Here is a 23164-nt window from a genome sequence, read left to right on the forward strand (position 1 = left end):
ATTTTCCATCAGCTGCTCTGTTTGACTTTGACTTAACAAAACAACATGATCCATGAGGGGTGCCCCCTGGGGCCCCTCCTCTTTTTAGGTTCTTTTATTATGTGTTGTTTTCCCCCATTAGATGGTAAGCTCCTTGAGGGCCAGGCCAATTTCTCTATCTGATTTGTAGCCCCAGTATTTCACACAATGTCTGGCACATAATGTGCATTTGATGAATGCTTACTGAATTGAATTATCCTCCGATGGTGCTCACCTTGGTTTACGGAATTTCCCTCATTTTAAGCTAGTGCTCTCATGCACTTTCTCTCTGTCTCTCTCCTCTGTTTCCTTTGAAAGTATTTCATTTTCAAAGGCTTTCTTGCTAGGCTGCCAACTGAATATGGAAGTGGAAATCAACAGTTATATTCAGTATCTCAACAAAGCAGAATAAATGAATATTACAACAAAAAAAGCAAGATTTCTGACAAATTATTTTCCATACATGGGAGGGGTATGGTATATGTATGTATGTATGTATGTATGTGTATATATATGTATATATGTATGGTATAATAGGAAGAACACTGCACAAGGATTCAGCAAATCCTGCCTCTGGACCTAACTTGTTAAAGTAAATCACTTGAGCTTCCCTGGGCCTCTGTTTCTCCACATGTAAAACCCAAAGATATTATAGACAATGATTTCAGAGGTTCCTTCTACTCTAACATCCTATGAAATATGGGTCATCTGGGAATAACTGAGAACTGATTATAATGGAGATGGCCTACTCCTTTTTTTTTTTTAAGCTATCACTTTAAACAAAAGTCCTGGTGTACTTGGTCACCACTGGAGGGCAACCTTCCTGGACCTGTGTGGTTCTATTATCCCTGTTTGCTCTCTGCTTCTTCAGATGGGTATTTGAGAACACACAGGCATGTTTGTATTATGCAACCAGTGATTAATAAGGTTGTGCAATCTTGTATTTCCTTGTCAAGAGATACTAACATTTAACTTTCATTTCAACTAAACTTACAGAGAAAAATCCCCCTTTGGAGCAAAGGGATAATAGAAGAAAAGCTAATGTGCAATTTGTAAGTCTTAACTCATTGGGATCTGGGTCTTTGGTTTATATTGTACACTAAATATCTGTGTTATTCTAGTTTCATTTACAGTTTTCTTTGGCAATATTTCAAAGTGCCTAGGTCTGCTGATTTTTCTAGTTACTTATATGGCAAATACCAGTAGTTTCTTTGTTTTTCTTTTGGGTTTGGGGGAGGGAAAAGGTTTCCTCTTAAATGAAAAAGAATACTGGAATTGAAGTATGAGTGCTTAAGTTTGAATTTTACCTGTGGCATTTCCCAGCAATATAATCATTAGCAAGTCACTTAAAATTCCACAATTTCCTTATCTGTAAAATGGGTATAACAATAGCACTTACTTCACTGTATTTGTTGTGGGTCTCAAATGAGATTATATATGTGAATTGCTTTGAAAAACTTAGGGTTGGAATGGCTGAAAAGTTGTGGCACGTGATTGTGGTGGGATACTATTGTACTATAAGAAATGACAAGCGGGGAGGCTAGGTGGCACAGTGAATAGAGCACCTGCCCTGGAGTCAGGAGGACCTGAGTTCAAATCCAGCCTCTGTCACTTAACACAAAACTAGCCATGTGACCTTGTGCAAGTTACTTAACCCCAATTGTCCTACCTTCCCCCCTCTAAAAAGAAAAACAAAGAAAAAAGAAAAGAAATGAGAAGCAGGGTGCTCTAAGAAAAATCTGGGAAGACTTACATGAACTGATACAAAGTGAAATAAGCAGAACCAGGAGAACATTTGCTCACAGTTACAGCAATATTGTAAGGATGATAAACTGTTGTCACAGTTACAGCAATATTGTAAGGATGATAAACTGTTAAAAATTTAGTTATTCTCAGGGATAAAATAATCCAAGACGACCCTGAAGGATTTAGGAAAGCTATATACCTTCAGAAAGGGAACAGAAGAATTCTGAATGCAGATTGAAGCATACTTTTTAAACTTTCTTTATTATTTTTTATCAGTGTTTTTTTGGGGGGGGCAACAAGGATGATATGAAAATGTTTTGCATAACTGTACATGTGTAATCTATGTCAAATTGCTTGCCTTCTCAAGCAAATGGAGGGAAGGGAGGGAGAGAATTTGGAACTTAAAATTAAAAAAAATGAATGTTAAAAATTTTTGTCTACATGTAAAAAAAGAAATAGAAAGACTTTGGGTGCTATACAGATGTCATCTATTAATACTACTTATCAGTAATAATTATTATAAAATGTTTTATCTAATAACTCTTATACTTTTGAACAAAATTTGGGGTTAGATAAATTCAGAAGAGTACTGAGCTGAGAGTCAGAAGACCTGGGTTCTAGTTCTTGTTTTGTTACTTATATGGGCTCAGAGTTTTCCTAAGCCTGTTTCCTTCTCTGTAAAATAGAGATAATACCGTCTCTGCTTATCTCATAAGGTTGTTGGGAGATATTTTAAAATGAAGCAATGTACCTGAAAGGGAAGGACTGATAAAGATTGCTGTTCCTGCTCCTGCTCTTTGGATATATTGGAGGATGACACTTCAACTCCTCTCAGTTTTTATTGATGAAGTTTTCTTCCCCCATGAGGGCAAGTGACTAAAGAAAATAAAGCAGGATTTTTATACTTCCCCTGCATCTCTCCTAGATTGTGATGCAGGTCTGGGCTCTGATTCCATATCTTCTCCACTTCCAATATCCTCCTACTAGAATAACTAAATAGTCAGGTCAACTATCATATTAGAAGTAATCAATCATGGATCAGTAAAGGTCATAGTCACAGGATTTCAAAGTGAGAAAGATGCCTGAGTCCATCTAGTCCAATCCATACCTGAATCCCCTCTATAATATACAAGTGGTCCATTATTTAGGTTTTGTTTGAAGAAGTCCCTAGAGGTAGAATGCACTATTTTCCAAGTCAGCCCATTCCATTTGGGGATAGCTCTTAATGTTAGGAAGTTTTTTTCTCATATCAAGTCTACATATGCCTCTTAGTAACTTTCACCCAATGCTACAAATTCTATCCTTTGGAGCTAACTGTGACAAATTTAATCTCTCTCCTACCTTCCAGCCTTTCAAGTACTTAAAAACTGTTTATTTACATTCCCTTCCCCCATCCCAATGTATTTCTTTACTCCAACTTTTGGACACTTTTCTAAACCAGTTTTTTAAATATCTTTTAAACATTTTGTCTTTAAACAAAATGTCCAAGCCATAAACCAGTTTTAATTTTTTTATTTTTTAAAGCAATTGGGGTTAAGTAACTTGCTCAAGGTTACATGGCCAGTTATTTCTGGGTGTGGTGCTAAGTATCTGAGCCTGGGTGATCCCGACACTGGAGCTGGTGCTCTTACTTGCTGAGCCACCTGGCCGCCCCTATAAACCAGTTAATAGTTTTAAAGTTACTACCATGCCATTTTCCCCTCACAGAATAAGGCATGTCTGGGCTACAAACTAATTCTGATCCTCAGATCTTTGCCTCAAGCTACACAAACTAATAAAGGGAAATATGGGAAGAGAATGTTCATTTAGAACCAGTTGTTAGAGAGATTCAAAGAGAAAAAGGTTTCTCAGAAGAAATACCAAAGGAGATAAGAGAACATGTATAGTGCTTGGCAAATTTTTAAAAAAACAAATGCTGGGTATTATTATTATTATTAGAAATAAGAGGAGAATGTCCTAGAGGTATGATACAGTAGAGAGAGATCTGTATGTTTTATTAAGAGTATCTAGCTAGGTTTGAATCCCTGTTCTGCTATTTATGTCAAATCACCTCTTTGGGCTTTGGTGTCCCTATCTGTAAAATAAAGGGGTTACACTACATGATCTCTAAGGACCCTTTGACTCAAAACCCTGCTTGCAAGGTATTTTCTGGTCTAGGGTTCTTTTTTTTATTTAAAAAAACTTACTAAAACTTTACTTTTAGTTTTCATCATTCAATTCCACAATCCTTTAAGTTCCACATTTTCTCTCCCCCCCTCTCCTCAACACCCCACCCCTCACCCCCACCATGGCAGCATGCAATCTGATATAGGTTCTACAAATACTTTCACATTAAACATTAGTCAAGTTGTTTTCTCATAAAGCTTCCATTTGCTCCAATCTAATTCTGAAGGAATGTTTCTCTTCAGTGAGCTTTTGAGATTCTTTTTCCATCTGGCAAATTTGGCTTTTTAAGGCATTCTTCTCCTTATTGCCTTTTTGAGCCTCTTTTGCCATTTGAGTTAGTCTATTTTTTAAGGTATTATTTTCTTCAGTCAGGCTGTTGACTCTCATTTCATAATTTTCTTGCAGCATTCTCATTTCTCTTCCCAATTTTTCCTCTCTCATTTGGTTTTCAAAATCCTTCTTAAGCTCCTCTATGGCCTATAACCAGTTCATATTTTTCTTGGAAGCTTTTGGTGCAGGAATTCTGACTTCCATGTCTTCCTCCTGTTCCATGCTTTGATCCTCTTTGTCCCTAAAATAGGAATGCAAAGTTGGGTTGCTCTGCTTGCTTTGCTTCCCTTGTTTGTTCATGTTACCACTCAATTACTTGACTTTTGGGCTTTTTGCCCCAATCACTGGGGTTTTCTCAGCTGCTGAAGGTATTAGTTGGGTGCCCTCTCTGAAGCCTCCACAAACTCTGGCACCTGGTCACACACCCCAGGACCTCCACCCTAGACAGTGATCCAGATCCAAGCAAGATAAAGCAAGAGCGATTACCCCTCAGACTGGTCACTTGGTCCCCCTACAATCTGCAGGCCAGGAGCTAAAGCTGCCATGTGGCAGCAGCTGCATGGCCGCAGCACCTCAGTGGCTTCTCACTCCAGGGGATAAAGGCTGACTACACTCCCAAACTACCAGATCCCAAAGTCCATACTTCACTGACCTCTCACTTTGTCCTTAGCATCTATGGGTTGATAATTCTGAAAACCGCCACAGCTGCTGGTGATCTGAAGTCCCTCCAGCCAGCAGCTGGCTGTGGACACCCTGGGGCTAAGACCTCCGGCTCGAGCAGGGCTGGGCTCAGCTCCCAGAGCACTGTGCTGGCTGATTCCTGCCGGCCTGCTGGGATGTCCTCAGCAGGAGGTTAGCTTCTCTGTGTCATTTTGTGGGTTCTGTAGCTACCAAGTTTGTTCAGAGTCACCTTTTACATGAATTGGAGGAGGTAGAAGCCAGATCCCTGCTGAAGTCCTATTTCTACTCTGCCATCTTGACTCCACCCCCCAGTCAAGTTGTAAAGAAGGATTATAACCAATGGAGTAAACAATGAGAAAGAAGGGACAAAACCAAACCAAACACAAAAGAGAAATAGCAAGAAGTTTGCTTCAATCTGCATTCAGACTCTGTAGTTCTTTCTCTAGATGTGGATAACCTTTTCCATCATGAGTCCTTTGGAGTTGTCTTAAAACCTTGCATTACTGAGAGGAGCCCAGTCCATCAAAGTCAGTTGTCAGAGATATGATGTGTCTGTAATTGTGTACAAAGTTCTCCTGGTTCTGCTTTCCTCACTCAGCATCAGTTTATGTAAGTCTCTCCAGGTTATTATGAAGTCCATCTGCTCCTCATTTCTTATGGCACAGTAGTATTCCATTACATTCATATGCTACAACTTGTTTAGCCATTCCCCAATTGAAGGATATCCCCTTGATTTCCAATTCTTTGACACCACAAAAAGAACTGCTACAAATATTTTTGTATATACAGGTCCTCCTTCTACTTGTATGATCTCTTTGGGATACAGCTCTAGAAGTGGTATTGCTGGGCCAAAAGGTATGTACATTTTTGGTCTAGGGTTCTAAGAGGAGTCATTTATAGAGAGAATGAATTAGTTTGCCTTAAAATAACATTGAGTGAGATAAATTCGCTGTTAATTAAAAAACATAAATTCTCCACAAATCTCTTGTATATATTCTGCTCTCTCCACCCACACAGCCATCACCCTAATTCAACAATCCCTCATTAACTCTCACCTGGACTACTATCATATTTTTCTAATTAGACCCCCTGCCTCACTTTTCTTCCCATTCCAATCCAACCTCTAACACATTTACCAAAGTGATTTTACTAAAGAGTGCATCTGACCATTCTAGAGCTCAGGAAGATAAGTCTTCTAGGATTCATCTTCCTGAATTCAAATATGATCTCAGACACTTACTTGGACCCCAGCCAAGTCACTTAACCCAGTTTACTGCAATTTCCTCATCTGTAAAATGGATGAGAGAAGGAAATGGCAAACCACTTTAGTATCTTTGCCAAGAAAACCCCAGATAGGATCACAAAGAGTTGGATACAACTAAAAATGGCTGAACAACAACAATGTCCAACCATGTCATCACCACCGCACTTCCTGTCCCCCACCATCTGCCAGTGGTTCTCTATTATGTCTATAAACTCATCTGTCGAGCATTTAAAATTCTTCACAACTTGGCCCCTTCCTATTTTCCAAACTTCTTACACATGACTCACCTGTACACCTTCTATGCTGTTCCTCTCACAGGATGCTCAATCTGCCATCTCGATCTTTTGCTCTGCCTGTCCCCCACAGACCTTATGTGCTCTGCCTCCCAACCTCTGAGGCCTTTTAGGAAGATATCACTTCCTTTAATATTCAGTTGACAAGCCACCTCCTAAAGGAGACCTTTCCTGTTCCTTCCTCCTGTCCCCAGTTACTAATACTTTCAGCCCTCTAAAGCTACCTTTCCTTTACTAGGTATCTTTTAGTATGTGTTGTCTCCCCAATTATAATGTAAATTCTTACAGGAAGCAACTATTTTTTTCCTTTCCTTTAAATCTCTAGCATTTATCATAGTGCCTGGTACACAGGAAGAGTTTATTTTAAAGGTTTATGGATTGATTTTATTTGGAGAAAATGATAGTTTATATTTCTAAAGAACTTTAAGGTTTACAAAGCACTTTTACAACATTACAAATATTATTCTCATTTTATAGATGGAGAAGTCAAGGCTCTTAGTGGTTAAATGGTTCGCCCAAAACACCCTGCTAAGAAGTCTCTACTAGGTCTTTACTAGTTGTGGAGCAGTCTCCACAAAGGCCAAGGATAAATTTAGTCCCTACTTTACACATATATTTATATTTATATCCCTTAGCATGGATTAGACAGATGACTGTTAGTCTTACCGGCATATTCTCCCTTGGAAAATGGAAGTGGAGGGGGGAGTTTTCTTTTTTCTTTTTCTGTAGGAGGAGGTTCATAGCTGTCATCTGTAATTTCTTCCCCGGGTACCACATAGGTCTCTGAATCAGAGGGTTCATCTGGATTTTCATAATCACTGTCCTAGAAACACAGGTGGATTTCATTCAGTGGAAAAGCTGTGATCATGAAAACGTTAGCCATAAAACGAATCTGTTCTTTGTCTTGATCCCCACTGATGCATGTTTGGAAATTGGGAGATGTAGTCTCAAAAAAAAAAAAAAAGAATGCTATTTCCATGAACAAATTTCTAAAAATCACACATTCACAAAATAAGAGGATTTTTCAGAGAAATATTTAGTGATGATCTTCAGAATAAGATATAGAATATAACTTCAGTGTCAAGAAAAAAACTGCTTAGCAATGAGAACCGTTCTGAAGCAGAAAGAGTTGCCTAGAGAGGTGTTGGGTCCCCTTTCCTCAGAAGCCTTCAGATGGAGACAGGATGACTTCTCCTCACCTTGTCAGGTGTGTGATAGCGGGGACTCCTTTCAAGCATGAATCTGATTAGATAGCTGCTGAGGTCCCTTCCCAAATGCTGACTATAAAATGAACAACTATTGCATTCCAGCATAATTGTCAAGGAGTCTTTATGGTTTTTAATGACCCACATTCACTTTTTATAATTGTTACTTAACCATTTAGTCCCTTATTTTAGTTAGACTTTAAATCAGGGGTGGGGAACCTGTCGCCTCGAGCCCACATGTAGCCCTGGGACACACTTGAGGACCTAGAGGGTTTCCCACCCCTGATCCTTTTTTTTTTTTTTTGCTTTTTTCAGGGAGGAAGGCAGGGCAATTGGGGTTAAATGACTTGCCCAAGGTCACACTGCTAGTAAGTGTTAAGTGTGAGGTCAAATTTGAACTCAGGTCCTCCTGACTCCAGGACTGGTGCTCTATTCACTGTACCACCTAGCCATCCTGGCACCCTGAGTCTTACAATTGGGATTTGCTCTGTAACTGGTCACATTTCATTATTATTATAATTAGTAATAATAATATTAACTCTCATTTATGTAGTACTCTGAGATTTATCAGGCACTTCCCTAACAACCACCTTGTGGAAGTAGGGAGTGAAAGTAATTTAGGTGACGTCTACTAGGTCATATGACTATAAGCAACAATCTCTTGCTGCCTCATTTTAGAGACACAAAAGAAGAAATTTAAAGGTTTTGTCTTTTCAACTTCTCTAATTCCCTCAACAAATTCCCTCCCAAATCTTTCAGGGAAATGGAATTTTCTGGTCACTATTTCAACTTTTCTTTCCTTGGAGCAGCCCAAGATGGCATAAGAAGTACTGTATTGGGAGACAAGAGACTTAGGCTCTAGCCCTGATTTTGCCACTAATTTCTTCTGTGACCTTAGGAAAAGACTTTTTCACATTTCTCGGGTTGGTTTCCATTGGTTCCCCTTTCTCCCCTCCCACTGATTTCTCCACCCCTTATAATCTGGCTTCCAACCCCTCCCCCATTTAGCAAAGACTATTTTGCAAGTCATATTTTAATTGTGGAATCCCATGGCTCTTCCTTGGTCTTTATCCTTTTTGGCCTCTTGGAAGCATTTTATATCTTGAACACTCTCTACTGATAAACCACTCCCTTCTGGTTCACTCCCAACCTATATAATATCTCTTTTTCAGCCTCCTTTCCTGGATTCTTTTTTTGGTGGAATGTAATGAATATTGGTTCACACAAGTTGCATTTGAGATCCCTAAAATGTACCCAGTTAGAAATTACAGTAAGCAGTTAGGTTAGACTGGAGATCAGAAAAGATATTAGGACTGGGATTCATATGTGTAGGAATAGTGACTAAACTCATGAAAACTTATAAGATCACCTAAGAGAGTAGACAGAGAGAAGGCCCAGGACAGAACTTTAGAGGATACCCATTGTTAGTGGGTCAGACATGCCAAAGAAATATGTAGCTCTATGTACACTATATAAAAGTGTATTACGTATATTAATGTGTACTTGATTAAAACTGGACACATATTTTCTTAAGCTGAATCTGCCTAAGGCAAAAAGAGTCAATTCAGGCTCTCAGAAAAGCACAGAATTTTCAAGTTGGAAGTGACCTCAGCGTACAAACCAAGGAATTTCCACTACACCACACAACTCTATACTCAAATTGACTTTCCAGTCTTTGCTTGGAGGGGAACACTTCCATTCCTTGGGGAAGCCAACCAACTCCTAAGACATCCTGTTCCACTTTTGGCCAGCCCTAACTATTAGGAAGCTTTTCCTGGCATCAAGCTCAAGTTGGCTTCTTTGTCAATTCTCTATATTGCTTCTATTTGTGACCCTGGAGCTAAACTGGAAAAGCCTAATTCTTCTTTCAAAACTCGAAGGTAATTATCATCTTCTTCCTTACTTCTCCCTTCTCCTAGCTTCTTCATTTTTAGATTGAACATCATTAGTTCCTTCACCTAATCAATCCTAATTTTGTATGGACTTGAGACAATAGTGATTCAATTGGATCCTCAGCTTCTTGACTGACCCATTCTCCAAACCATCCACCATATATAGTTGTCAAAATAACCTTCTTAGAGCATAAATCTGACTGTGCTGAATGGTTCTCAAGAACCTATTACCTTTGGGATACAACATAAGGCAACCTTTCAGATCTATCATTTTCTTCTTTTTCACACACTCTGGAGCCTGACCTGTTTTTTCTTCTTGCTCTAAACTTGGCATTTCATTTCCCACCTTCATGGCTTTGCTCTTCCCCAGGTCTGGAATTCACTCTTTCCTCATCCTTGCCTTTAAAATCACTAACTTCCTTCAAGGATCAGTTCATGTGCTGCTCCCTTTGGGGATCACTCTAGCTCTCTCTCTTTTCAAAATGATCATGGATACACCTAATTAATTTGTTTTTAATCCCCAGTAGAGGATCCCTTGAGGACAGGGACTGTTTTTCATTTTGTTTTTATATCACCCAGGCCAAGCATAATTCCTTGAATTATGTAGGAAATAGAAGAAAAAGCCTTAGAAATAGGCTTCTGAAGTTCATTTCTGATTCTAATCTTCTTTACTGGTTTTTTTTATAATTATCTTTAGAGGTAGGGATTAGGATCCTAAATCATATTGCTCATCTGTTTTGAGCTAGAAGGGACCTCAGAGATCAAGTTCAACCATTTCATCATAGGGGAAGTTAAATGACTTGCCCAGGGTCCTATAAGTAGTGAATGGCAGAGACGGGATTTGAACTCAGGTCTTCTGATGCCAAATCCAGCACTCTTTCCACTGGTCCAAGCTGTTCCCCTAATTTTCATGGTTTATGGCTCTGCCTTTAACTTAGATAGAGAGAGCTGAGTTTAGTTAACTTGGTTTCTTTGTCACCTTTTCTTTCTAATCAATTTGTTCTTGAGTCTAAGTCTATAGCACCAGAGAATATTATAACTGGGACCCTAGAGATCATCTAAGTTATCATTTTGCTGTTGAGAAAATTGAAGTGACTTGCCTAGGGTGCCATGGCTTTTAAGTGGCAGATTTTTATGGAAACATAAACCTTATAGGTCATCTTAAAAATACTCTCCCAACCCCATACACATAAATGTGTCATTTCCCCTCCTCTCCCAGTTAGAATATAAGTTTCTTGAGGTCAAGAACTGCCTGGTTTGCTTGCATTCATAGCTTGAGTACTTAGCACATTGCCTATCAACATGCACTGAAGGAGTTTCATTTGCAAAATAGGCATTGACCATATCCCTTTTTACCCTGGCTCCCTTCCTTTCTCATAGCCCTGAATCTTTTCCTTCATGGTTTACCAAGTTACCAGTCTAAAAGGCTGTGCCTACATGAGACCAAGCAACATTCAGTGGGGGTTTTAGTGGACCCAAGTTCAACATAAGTTATCAATGTGAAATCACAGCCATGAGAACTAATTTCATTTTGAATTGTAGTAAGAGACATAACTGGTCTCCAGAGTTAAGGAAGCGATAATCCTATTGACTCTGACTTGTACAGATCAATATCTGAAGTACTGGGGTCAGTTCTGGGTTTTCTCATTTTAGGAAGTATGTTGAGCTGAAGAATGTACTGTAGAGGGTAATTAACATGATGAAGGGCATCAAGACCATGCTGAAGGAGTTTTAGTTGAAGAAACTGGGACTGTTTAGCATACAAAAGATGAAAGCTCATGGGATCATAATCATTGTCTTCAAGTGTTCAAAAGGTAGTCATGTATAAGAGGGCTTATACTTCTTCTGTTTGGTTCCATTTTGGAAGAACTTGGAACAATGGAACAGGAGATGCAAAAGGGAAAATTTGGATTTCATTTCTTTCTAAAGGAAAAATTCCAAACCATTTGAGCTATTCCAAAATAGAATTGGCCAGGGAAGTAGGGGGTTGCCTGCTTCAGTGGGGATCTTCAAACACAGGGTGGGGGCCCATTTCTCTAGAATATTATCTAGGGGATATTATTTATATTTTTAGCTACTAGTTGGACCAGATGACTACTACTAAGGTCTCTTCCAACTCTGAGATTGTATGATTTTGTAATTCTGTGAGTGATAAAACTGAATTAATGAGTAATTTTTGCTTTGAGTAAGCAGTCTTTCAAGTTAATGTATCTGGTTTTAACCAAACACATAATAACACACAGCAAACATATGGAGTAGATATGTAGATATCTTTATAAGTCATGAAAATCTGACAAAAAGGTAATGGGTAGGAAGTTATTACCTGAAAGAGTCAGAAGAAGCAATATGGTATAGGAGAAAATTAGCTGAACTTGGTATGTCGTTTCCCATTCAATGGCCCAAAATGTATAATTTGGAAGGAAATGGCTATAATTGTCTTCTCCAGGAGCCAAATTGACAAGAGTACTTTCTACTGACTTCAGCAAGACATACTTACAAAGTCATCTGACCACTGTTCCTCTTCATCAACCGGGCTTTCTAAAGTAGACATCAGAGGGAAAAGAAGATCACATGAGTACACATAACATCCAGTCCATTTCAGTTAAAAACAAATGCCCAAAAGACTCTTTGCCCTCCACCCCTAAATATAGAACTGAGGAAAATCATAGCGTAAAGCCCACCTTTCCTGGTAAATAAAATCTTTTCCCCAATTTAATTCAATCAGCATTATTAATCAAGTGATTTGTGCAAGGAACTGTGCTAGGCACCGAGTATACAAAGACAAAAAACCTGCCCTCAAGAAGCTTACATTCTACAAGTGGACATAATATATAAACATGTACATAAATACAAAATAATCTGAGATAGAAGAGAACTCTGACAACTAGATGTAGAGGTCAAGAAAGGTTTCTCTTAAGAGGGGACACCTGAGAATAATGTGGAAGGTAACTAAGGATCTAAGGAGAGAAGGCATTCCAGGTATGGCATCCAGCCTGTACTCCTGGGGCATCACCCTCTGACTGGAGGGTGGAGGACTCTTCCTATAACTTTTATTTAAGGAGGGTACTTGGGCTAGTCATTTCTTCATTTTCCACCAGGGTGCATGCCTTTGGCTAGATTTCTCTATCATGCCCCAGAAACATTTCTTGTTAGAAGATCACTTTAACCTTGGAACTCATAGCTCAGAAGCACCCTCTTTCCCTGAAAACTCTCTCTCTGATTGGAGGCTGGAGGGCTCCTGCTAGAATCTCTATTTAAGGAGGGCTTAAAGGGGAATACACAGATCAGCCATCTCTTCAGTTCTCATTAAGCTATACTCCTCTGGCTAGCTTTCTCCATCATGTACTAGTCCTAAGTGCTTTCTTCTCTTCCCTTCTCCTCCTTTTTTACTGGACTGTCTTTCTTTTTGTTTATGTTTATATTTCCAGTGCTTAAGAAAGAAGATAACAGGGGTTGGATAGGTTCTAGGTCTAGGTATACATCTACAATTAGGGAGAATAATATAGATAATGCTACAGCAAAGAAAACTGTGAAGGAGTGGTCAGGAAGGTAAGAGGGGAACCAAGAAAGAGCAGTGTCACAAGAAACAAAACACGGAGAAGAGAGCATGGTCAAATGCTGCAGAGAAGTCAATGAGATGGGGATGAAAAAAAGGCTAGTAGATCTGGCAATTAAATCATTTGGTAACTTTGGGGAGGGAAGTTAGTCAAGTGATAAGATAAAAAACAGATTACTAAGGGTGGTGGCATGAATGAGAAGAGAAGGGGAGAAAACAAGAATAGATAGTATTTTCTAGGAATTTGACGGAGAATGGAAGAAATTATTTGTCAAGTGAATTTGTTTTTTGTGTTTTTCTTAAAACAGAATGGGCAAAGACCTGGGAGGGTTTGTAGGCATTAAGGAGGGAATTAGTAGCCAGGAAGAAATTAAAGAAAGAACAGGTTAGTGAGTGAAATCTTCAGGAAAAGGTGGGAAAGGATGAAAGCCAGAGAAACTATAGAGGAGTTGGCTTTGGAAAGGGCTACTTTGTTATTAGAGACCAGAGAATGAAGGATATCAAGAGGTAATGAGATATAGAAATGGGATAAAGAGGGAGCTCATGGCAAAATCCTCCTATTTTCTCAATTAAATATGTGGTACTATCTTCTACTGAGAGCCGAGAGGATGGAGTGGGGAATTTCCAAAGGGAAAGAGAAGATTTGGGACAACTCCTAGGAGAATCAGTTTAGGAGGAATGAAAAGATTGTCTTTCTACAATGAGGATTCAGTTCAGATTAAATAACAAGTTTGTAATGGACTCAGCCCAGTTGTATGACTTCCTACAGCTCTGGTCAGTAGACAAGAGTAACAGTAGAGAAATTACACAAGATGCCTTGATAGATATGACTTCAGAGATAATTTTACTCTTTCAAAATTTTCTATCTTTGTTGAGTGAGGCATCAAATAGATAGACATCAGCTCTCCAAAAGTGTTCACTGGTGCCGTGGAGGAGGTCTTATGCCAAATGCAGACTATATGGTCTGATTATAATAGCTGCATCATAGATGAATCAGAGTAAGGAGAAACTTGAGGCAAGGAGATCAAATTGGAGGCTGCTATTATATTATAGATCAGGCAAAGGTGAAGAAGGTCTCCAGGTGGTAGCTGCTTGAGTGGAGGGGTGGGGGCCTCATGGGAGAATTGCTGTGGAATCCGAAATCATCAGACTCCTACATTGGGAATCACTGTTCTGAACAAGCTTAGAGTGGGAAGAGGTAAGGTAAGATGGAAGCAGGAGGACAGATTTAAAACTGTGACACACCTGGACTTCTATGGAGTGGATGGTTTAATTTTGTGAATGTAATTGTATAAGCTGTGCTGGGAAGTTGGCATTCTGGTTGTACCACAAGCTCAAAAAAAAGCCTTACCTTTATATTTACCTTTTGAGAATTAAGTCCCACAAAATGAAGAGAATTGAATTTCTTATCTTGGTCCCAGATTATATGTTATCACAAAACCCCTCTCCTTAACCTGTTACCTGGAACCTAACTTAGGTCAATTGATAGCAGAATGTCTGCTCTGAACCCAGCACTGGGTGAGGCCCCCTATGGAGGAGGTAGAGTATAAGAGAAACACAAGATGGGGTCTGTTCTGTGCCTTCTAGGAGCTCAAAATATAGTTGGGGAACTTGGACTAAAAATGTGAGACATAAATAGAGTGATTCAAGACAGCATACAATTAAGTGTTTAATGATGTAGAGTAGACTAAAAGGTTTAAGAAGAGAAATCAATGTAGCCTGGAGCACTCAGGGGAAGTTTCCAAAAGGAGATAAGTGGGACTCAGATCTGGAGCTTAGAATGAATGCTACCTCTTGCCACAAGTCTCTCTTTACACCAGTCCATTCTCTTCTCAGCTGCCAAAGTGACCTTTCTAAAGCATAGGTCTGACCATGTCATGCATGTTCATGTTCAGTTGTGTCTGACTCTTTGTGACCCTGTTTGGGGTTTTCATGGCAAAGGTACTGGAGTGGTTTGCCATTTCTTTCTCTAGCACATTTTACAGATGAGGAAACTGAGGCAAACGGGTTAAGTGACTTGCCCAGGGTCACCCAGCTATTAAGTGTCTGAGACCAGATTTGAACTCAGGTAAATGACTCTTTCTGATACTCTGTCTACTGCACCACCTAGCTGCCACTCCTCCACCCTCATAAAAAGTGACTCTATAACTTCTAGGATCAAGTATAAAATTGTCTGTTTGGTGTTCAAAGTCATTCATAACCTGCTCTATTTCCAGTCTTCTTACATTTTACACTGCTCTCCATTCCTCTCACTGCCCCATACTCCAAGACTCAGTGGTATTGACCTCCTTGGTTTTCCTCACACAAGATGCTCCATCTCCCACTTGTGGGCATTTTCACCGGTTATCCCCCATGCCTGGAATCTTCCCTCTTCATTCATGCCTCTTGGCTTCTCTGGCTTCCTTTGAGTGCCAGCTGGAAAATCAGACCTTCTACAGGAAACTTTTCCGGACCTCCCTCAATTTTAATGGTTCCCTCTACTGATTATCTCTGCTATATCTTGTCTATATCTAGTACAGACTTGTACATCAATGTTTGTATATTGTCTCCCCCAATAGACAGAACTCCTTGAGAGCAAGGACTCTCCTTTACCTTTCTTCATAATCCCCAGCACTTAGCATAGTGCATGGCAAATTGGAGGAGCTTAATATTTATTGACCTAAATAAATATCACTTACTAATTTTTACTGAAAATCATAGAGTGCCAATCAGACCTTTAAAACCAATCTAATTCAACTTCCTCATTTTATCAATCAGGAAACTAAGATTCAAGTTAAGTGACTTATCTAAGGTCACCTGGTTAAGAAATGATAGATTTAGCACTTGAACCCAGGCCTCCCAACTCTTGGTACAATGGTTTTATTTCTATGTCAAAAAAAGAGAAAAGATTTAGCTAGATGATGAGGAGGAGAGAGCCCAAGGAGTAGGAACAATCAGCAAATATACTGGGAATGGTAGGGGTTGGGGAGGGGGCATTAAAGAGATCTCCTTATATGAATGATTGGCTTTGGAGAGTATTAAGATAAAAGATTCAGTACATGAATGAGGCCAAATTGTGAGGGTCTTGAGGAATTGCCTTTGGATTCATTATAACAGGCAAAAGAGGGTCATTGGTGCGTACTGAGCAGAACATGATGAAAGTGACATGTCTAGAAGATTAGACTAGCAATGGTATAGAGGATGGAGAGGAGAGAACCTAGAAGGGAGGGCAAATAGACAGCTCCTGTAATAATATGGAAATAAGGTGATGAGAGCATGGACCTGATGGGGACATGGTAACTGTGAGAAGGAAAATCCAAGAGTTGCTTTGATGAATTAACGAGATTTAGTGACAGACCAGACAGAAAAGATGAAAGAAAGAAAAGGACCAAAGACCACAGGCTCACAGATTTGAAACTGAAAGGGACCTTAGAGGTCGTCAAATCCAGACTTCTCATTTTACTTCTTTATTTCTGTAAGGGTTATGGGATTTAAAGATCTTCCATGCCCCATTGGACTTGCTGATGTAGCAGGAAGGGGCAGAGCAAGAGGAAGCGGAAGCCAAGCTAGAGTTGGTGGTGGCGGTGACGGCAGCAGCAGCAGCAGAGGCAGCGGCAGCGCAAAGCCCCTTTTTGAGTCAGCCAGAATTTCTGCTAAGGACTCCTGCTGAGGACTGGCAGGGGCCGGAGCTGCTGGGAGTGTGCTTCCGGGATGCTGGGTGGTTGCTGTGAGTGGGGAGAGGAGGACCTTTGCCTGAGGTAGCCTGTTCTGTTTTAAAGGCTTGAGAATGTGGGTGCTTTCTACTTTATCCACCTGTGCCAATGTCATAACTACTCTGATGGCTTTCACTTTCTGGTTTTGGGACTCAGTCTTTTGGTATCTTAATAAATTTTCTAGCTTATTCCCCCATATGGCAAGCATGATGTATTTTGTGATGGATAATTATATCAGCATATCTGTAATTTCCATAGGCATTGTGAATATGGCATTGCTGATACAATTTCCCAGGAAATTAAGTGAAGGTAACGGAAATCGCATTACTAAATTTCCCAGAGATGGTGATGGTGGTGGTAGGGGTCCTGTAACACTAGGAAGGTCCAGGACAAGACTACAGTAGATACTAAACTATCTTTAGGGATAAGATTCCCACCTCACCCCTACTTGCTGCCACTTTCCTCCTTTCCATCTTATCCCTTCTCTACTCACTGCCTAGGACATAGTAGCTTGTTTAGGGTCCACTGGAAGTATTACTATCCGGAATATGAGGTGATCATGAAATTGTATTCTTCCATGGCTCAATGACATCTGGAACATTGTAATCAATTCTGGGCACCATTAATTTAGGAAGGACATTAGCAAACTGGACAATTTCCAAAGGAAGGGCACTCTGATGGTGACAGGACTAGAAACCATTCTATATATGTATTGGTTGAAGGAAGTAGGGTATTTAGCCTGGAGAAGAAAATAACTGGGGGAGGGGCAGCATGATAAGGCTTCATGATAATGGCTTCAAGTCATTTTGGTGTAGGACAGAGTTTGTCACCTGGGACCTGTAAACCTAAAAAAATATTTTGATGACTGTATTTTAATATAATTGATTTTCATAGAATCCTATTCATGTTATTTTATGCATCTGAAAACATTCTGAGAGAAGGGCCTATGTGCTTCATTCTTCACCAGACTACCAAAGGGTTCCATCACACACACACACACACACACACACACACACACACACACATACACACACACACAGCACATCTGGTGTAAAAATAGAGCATTTGACTTGAAATCAGAGTACATGTGTTTTGAGTCTTCACCCATCTTCTTGTTTTATGTATGTACTTGGACAAATCATTTCACCTTTTGTAACTGTTTCTTTCTTTTCCTTACTCCTACCTCCTTCCCTCCTGGTTTTGTCCTCCCCTCCCCAAACCCCCTTTCTTCCTTGGGTCTCACTTCTCTCATTTATGGAATGGAAGGAGTGTTGGGTGACTTCTAAGATATCTTCCAGCTACAAAAGAATATGGTCCTCTACATATTTCAATGAATGGCTTTCACATGGAAGAAGGGTCACACTTGTTCTTATTGGCTCTGGGGGGCAGAACTAGAGACAATGGATAGAAGCGCCAGAAACAGATTTTAGCTTGATGTAATAAAAAAAAATCAAGCAATTATAGCTGTCCAGAAGTGAAATTCACTGCTTTAGAAAGTAAAGAATTCTATATCCCTAGAGATTTTTTAGGCAGAGGCTGCATGGCTACTTGAAAGAAGATGGTGGAAGCAATTCCCGTTTAGGTACCACTTGGAGAAGAAGACCCTTCCAAACCTAGAATTCTGTGAATTGTGATAGTTTTTCCTTCCTTGGCCAAAGCATCAACGTTTTAATCCTGTCCAAAGGTTGGCCACCTCAGCAAATTTCTGAGGTTAAGCAAAACAGAAGTGGTATTTAAAGAGCTTGGGAAAGTAGTTATGCTCCTGAGGTTCAGAAAAGGTTTTAAGGCTCACAGGAAGCAAATGGTTTGTTGTGGTCTCTAAGATCACCACTTGGACTGGCTTCTGGAGCTTGAGTTCCCAGCAGGCAAGAGTCTCCAAGGCTCATAAGGACTTGCTGTTGCTGGGCTCCCCAACCTCTGGTCCTATTGATGGCCTCGGTGGTCAAGAACAGCTTTGTGCATCTGGGATTTGGGTTTGGTGTGAATCATAACCACTTTTTGGCAGATTAGAAAATATGGAAATAAATCCCTATGATTCTAGTGAAGCCAAAGGGGAAGATTTCTTCAATTCTTGAAGAACCCACATTAGTGGCCTTTGGGAGCTTGCAGGGGTGACAAAAGAGTTTTCTGGGTCAACAGAGAAACAGATTTTACTCCTTTACCTTACACATTTCTTGAAAAGCTGGGACATCAGAGAGATCCAATTTTTGATCAATTGAATCTGTTTAGGTCATAAACCTGCTTTTTGGTTTGTTTCTTTTATTTCTTTGTTTTGTTTTCCCAAAGCACAGGTCAAGGATGTCTATGATTATTCCCTCCTGATAATGTTGCAGCTTTAACTTTCTTTGGAGGATGAGAGGGTTATAGCAATGGGATCATAGGGTACTTGAAGACTTTGCTTCCTCATCACCATTTGCCAGGACCTTCTCTGAATGGAAAAACTAGAGGGCTCATGGTGGTCCTGTTTTGATCTGTCCTTGTGGGGAGATATCATGGGTAGTGTGTGCAAGTTGTGTACAAGTGAGAAATAAGTTTGTCCTTTTCTTCCCATGGGCTCTAACATTGCTGAGCAATGGGGGGATAGCTCATTATTCACTTTAGGGCCTACAAATCCTGGAAATGTCTTGTTTTTATCCTTTCTAAGCCTCATTTTCCATATCTATGAAATGGGAATAATGTTCTACATGGAGTTATTGTGAGGAAAGGTTCTTGGTATGCCTTAATATACCATATCACCCCCTCTTTTTACAAGTCTGTAGTGGCCATTATTATAATACAGTACTCTATCCCTGCTTCCCCTCCCCATGTACAGGGAACTCTGGGCCTTACAGGTAAGGGACCCCATCATGCTCAGAAACACACCCTATCAATCTCACACCAACCAGGTCTTGTCTTTCAAACTGCAACTCAATATCAATAAACGAGCAATTATTAAGCACCTGCTGCTTCAGCCGTGGATAAAGACAGATACACAGAAAACACAGATATACTCAAGGAGTTTCCATTCTATCAGATTTAGGTACATATTTTCTACTATAGACGATCAAAACATTGATTATTCTACTAATAACATGACTCCCCACAACTTCTCTATGAGCAACAATCAACAATTCAGTCTTAGAATTTTTTTCCTTGAAATCACAGTATTGCCTCCTGGACCATCCCCATCCCCTCTTCCCCACTTGCCATATATCTGGTGCACAAAGCACACTTCTTTCTGCCTCATCTGTGCTAGGGACTTACTCACAGCTGTGCAGCCAGGAAGAGGGTAATGGTGACACTTGGCTAAAGGGAGAATGCAACTAGGATCTAAGGGCTGTTTTAGACAAGAGATGGCTTCCTAACAAAGAGAATCCATCCTCCAACTAGGCTTACCTCCCCACTGTACCACAATGCAATCAATATTGTCATGTAACACAACAGTATGATATAAAACAAATACAACATAACAAATCTCCCCATAATCCAACCATGCCTTTTATCATCTCCATCAATCAGCAAACTTTTAGAAAGCACCTACTATATGTCATGCACTTGAGTGGGCATGAAACAGAAGAATGAAACTCTCCTGGTCCTTGGGGATCTTGTAATCTGACAGGGGTGAGGAGAAACACGAACATTCAAATGTATGAAAAATAAATAAAATTGAAGCTGGGTGGATCAGGAAAGAATTCCAGTGGAAGGTGAAACTTGAACAGAATTTCAAAGAAAACGAGGCATTCTAAAAGGCAGAGGTAAAGTAAGGAGTGTCTTCTGGCCATAGGGAATGGCCAATGCAAAGTCTTCAAAGCAGTAGATGGGGTACTGCAGAGGGAGAGCAGGGAGAAGGCCAGGTTGAATGGACTGTAGTATGTGGGAAGGCAAGGAATCTATACTGAGGCTAGAAAGGTGGGTAGAGGCCAGGTTATGAAGGTGTTTAGAAGCTAGAGAAGCTCGTATTTGGTCCATGCCTTCCCTTGTGCCATTTTCCATGTATGGATATTAATCCACAATAATACTTAAACTATTATTTATAATAATAATTATATATATAATTATTATAATATATTATATAATATATTATAATAATTATATAATATATTATAATAATTATATAATATATTATAATAATTATATAATATATATTATTATAATAATTATAATAAACTATTATTTATAATAATTTAAAATAATATTTATAATAATTGATAAAAATATATCAAATGATTGATAGTAATATTTCCCGTATTCCTTCCCAGTTCACTAATTCTAGACCTGGTTCAAGGACTTCATTTTCTCCCCACCTTGATCAAGCTTTTCCCAAATTCTCTGACCTGTCTGGATCATCCCTGTCTTCCCTTCCTTCTAACCTGGGACCACAGTGTATCCTGCCAGACCAAACTCTGTCAGACTTAGTTTATTTTGCCTGGAACCAGGTCTCCCTGATTCTTCTTGCCTTTCTCCACATCACACTGTGTCCTCCACTCCAGTCACGTTTCAAGTTCCCCTTTATCTGGAGTCTTTCCCAATTAGGGAGTAAGCTGGGCAGGGGACGGTCTTGCTTGCTTGTATTTGTATTTCCAAATATTTGTATTTGTATTGCTTAGCACAATGCCCAGCACATAGTAAGTATGTAACAAATGCTTTATCTTTCTCTCAAAGCCCATTCTTCTAGACCTGGCTCAAAGTCCCATCTCTTCCATGAAGATTTTCTCAACTGGTCTGACTCATCCCAGCCTGCCCCTTCTCTGAAGTCTTCCAAAATCTGGAGAATGAACACAAGTGTAGGACTTCAATTATACACTATCTGAGAGTATTCACTAATTGCTTTTGCCTGGAAACATACTTTTTCTCAGCAAAAGCTATGATGTTTAAAAGCTATTAATGAGAATTTTAGGGGATTTAAATAAGAATTCCAGGACATCAGAAACTCATGAGTATTGGAAGAATCTCGAGGAAGGAATCTACCAACTTTCTGGTCAAAAGCTACTTCATTTTGACAATATTACAGAATATCCAAGGAAGATTCTCTTCTCTTTCTCTCTGCCTGGCACATAGTAGGTACTTAAATACTTGTTGATTGACTAATTAGAGTAATCAAGAAATAGCTTGGGCTTGGATTCAGGAACATTTGTGTTTATTAAATCCTGTGCTTTGTGATCCTGGACAAGTCACTTTACCTTTATGATTTAGTCAACTGCCTAGGGCCTATCTACTAAGTCATAGACCAGATGTGATCTGGGTTGGCAGAGGCACCTTCTGTACTATGAATTCCCTTTGCTGATTAAATCAAATATTTGAGGATTTCTTGGTATCTAGCAGACTCTGATACATAGCTGATGCCAAATAAATGCTTACCAAATGAACAAATGAATGAATGAATGAATCTGGAACCCCTGATCACATTTCTAATACTTGTCAGTTAAGGGGGGGTGGGTTAAGAAATACTACTAGACAGTGATTGGATTGTTGGACAACACTTCTGATCCAGGTTTTTGACTCACAAATAGATATACTGATCATGTTACAGCTATTTTCAGTGTTTAATAAAGTTCCTGGCACAAAGTAGGTACTTAATAAAATGTTTATTGACTATCTCCATCAGTAATAAAAAATTTGATTGTGGAAAAGATTTGATATGATTTACTGTCATCATGTACAAACAACCTCAAATAATTTCAACACCCATGCTGCTTTTAGTGAGAGGATTCATAGAACCAGCTGCATTTAAGAAGTTATGATTTTCTATATTAAAGGCTAGTTCATAGAGAGATACAAAACAAGCACTATTGCAAAGTATCTTTTCAGAGAGGAATTATGTTGGATTTTACATTTCTCCTCTTCTATTCTGTCCATCATAGTCATAAGCCCCACCATTATAGAGCTGTCATCTGCAACAGAACCTACTTCGGAGAATCTTAACTCCCTCATTTCACAGATAAGGAAAGGAAGGCCCATTAAGGTTAAAAGACTTGCTCAAAGTCCTAAAGGCAGCAAGTAAAAAAGCTAGGATTGAATTTTCTGACTCATTACATCTGGCAGGTAGATTACACAGTGGATAGAACACTGAGTTTGGAAGTCAAGGAGACAAGTTCAAATTTGGTCTTAGACAACTGTGTGATCCAGGGCAATTCACTTAAACTTCTGTCTCAGTTTTTTCATCTGTAAAATGAGAACCTAACCGAAATGCTAAGAAGGTTGAATGAGATAATATTTGTAAAGCACTTAACAAAGTTCCTGGCATATAACTTGTATCTAATAAATTCTTCCTTCCTTCCTTCCTTCCTTCCTTCCTTCCTTCCTTCCTTCCTTCCTTCCTTCCTTCCTTCCTTCCTTCCTTCC

At 39.5% G+C, this 23164-nt stretch overlaps 1 protein-coding gene and 1 long non-coding RNA gene across 2 annotated transcripts in view; one reads left to right on the forward strand and one right to left on the reverse strand.

Annotated features, from left to right (window-relative positions):
* The window catches only part of BLNK (B cell linker), a 111302-nt gene that overhangs the window by 40989 nt on the left and 47149 nt on the right, over positions 1-23164 (reverse strand). The window contains exons 4-5 of the mRNA XM_069067106.1: positions 12093-12133; positions 7165-7321 (exon numbers count right to left, since the gene is read on the reverse strand). Of these exons, the coding sequence (XP_068923207.1) occupies positions 7165-7321; positions 12093-12133 (198 nt within the window). The remainder of the gene's footprint in view (positions 1-7164; positions 7322-12092; positions 12134-23164) is intronic.
* On the forward strand, positions 485-22551 carry LOC138145507 (uncharacterized). The gene is made up of 3 exons (XR_011164241.1): positions 485-1070; positions 5731-5796; positions 21485-22551. It is a non-coding gene; the product is annotated as an uncharacterized lncRNA (long non-coding RNA).

This window comes from Petaurus breviceps, unplaced genomic scaffold (assembly GCF_028583685.1).
Source record: "Petaurus breviceps papuanus isolate PSGF00001 unplaced genomic scaffold, PetGlider_PUasm1.0 90740, whole genome shotgun sequence".
NCBI lineage: Eukaryota > Metazoa > Chordata > Mammalia > Diprotodontia > Petauridae > Petaurus > Petaurus breviceps.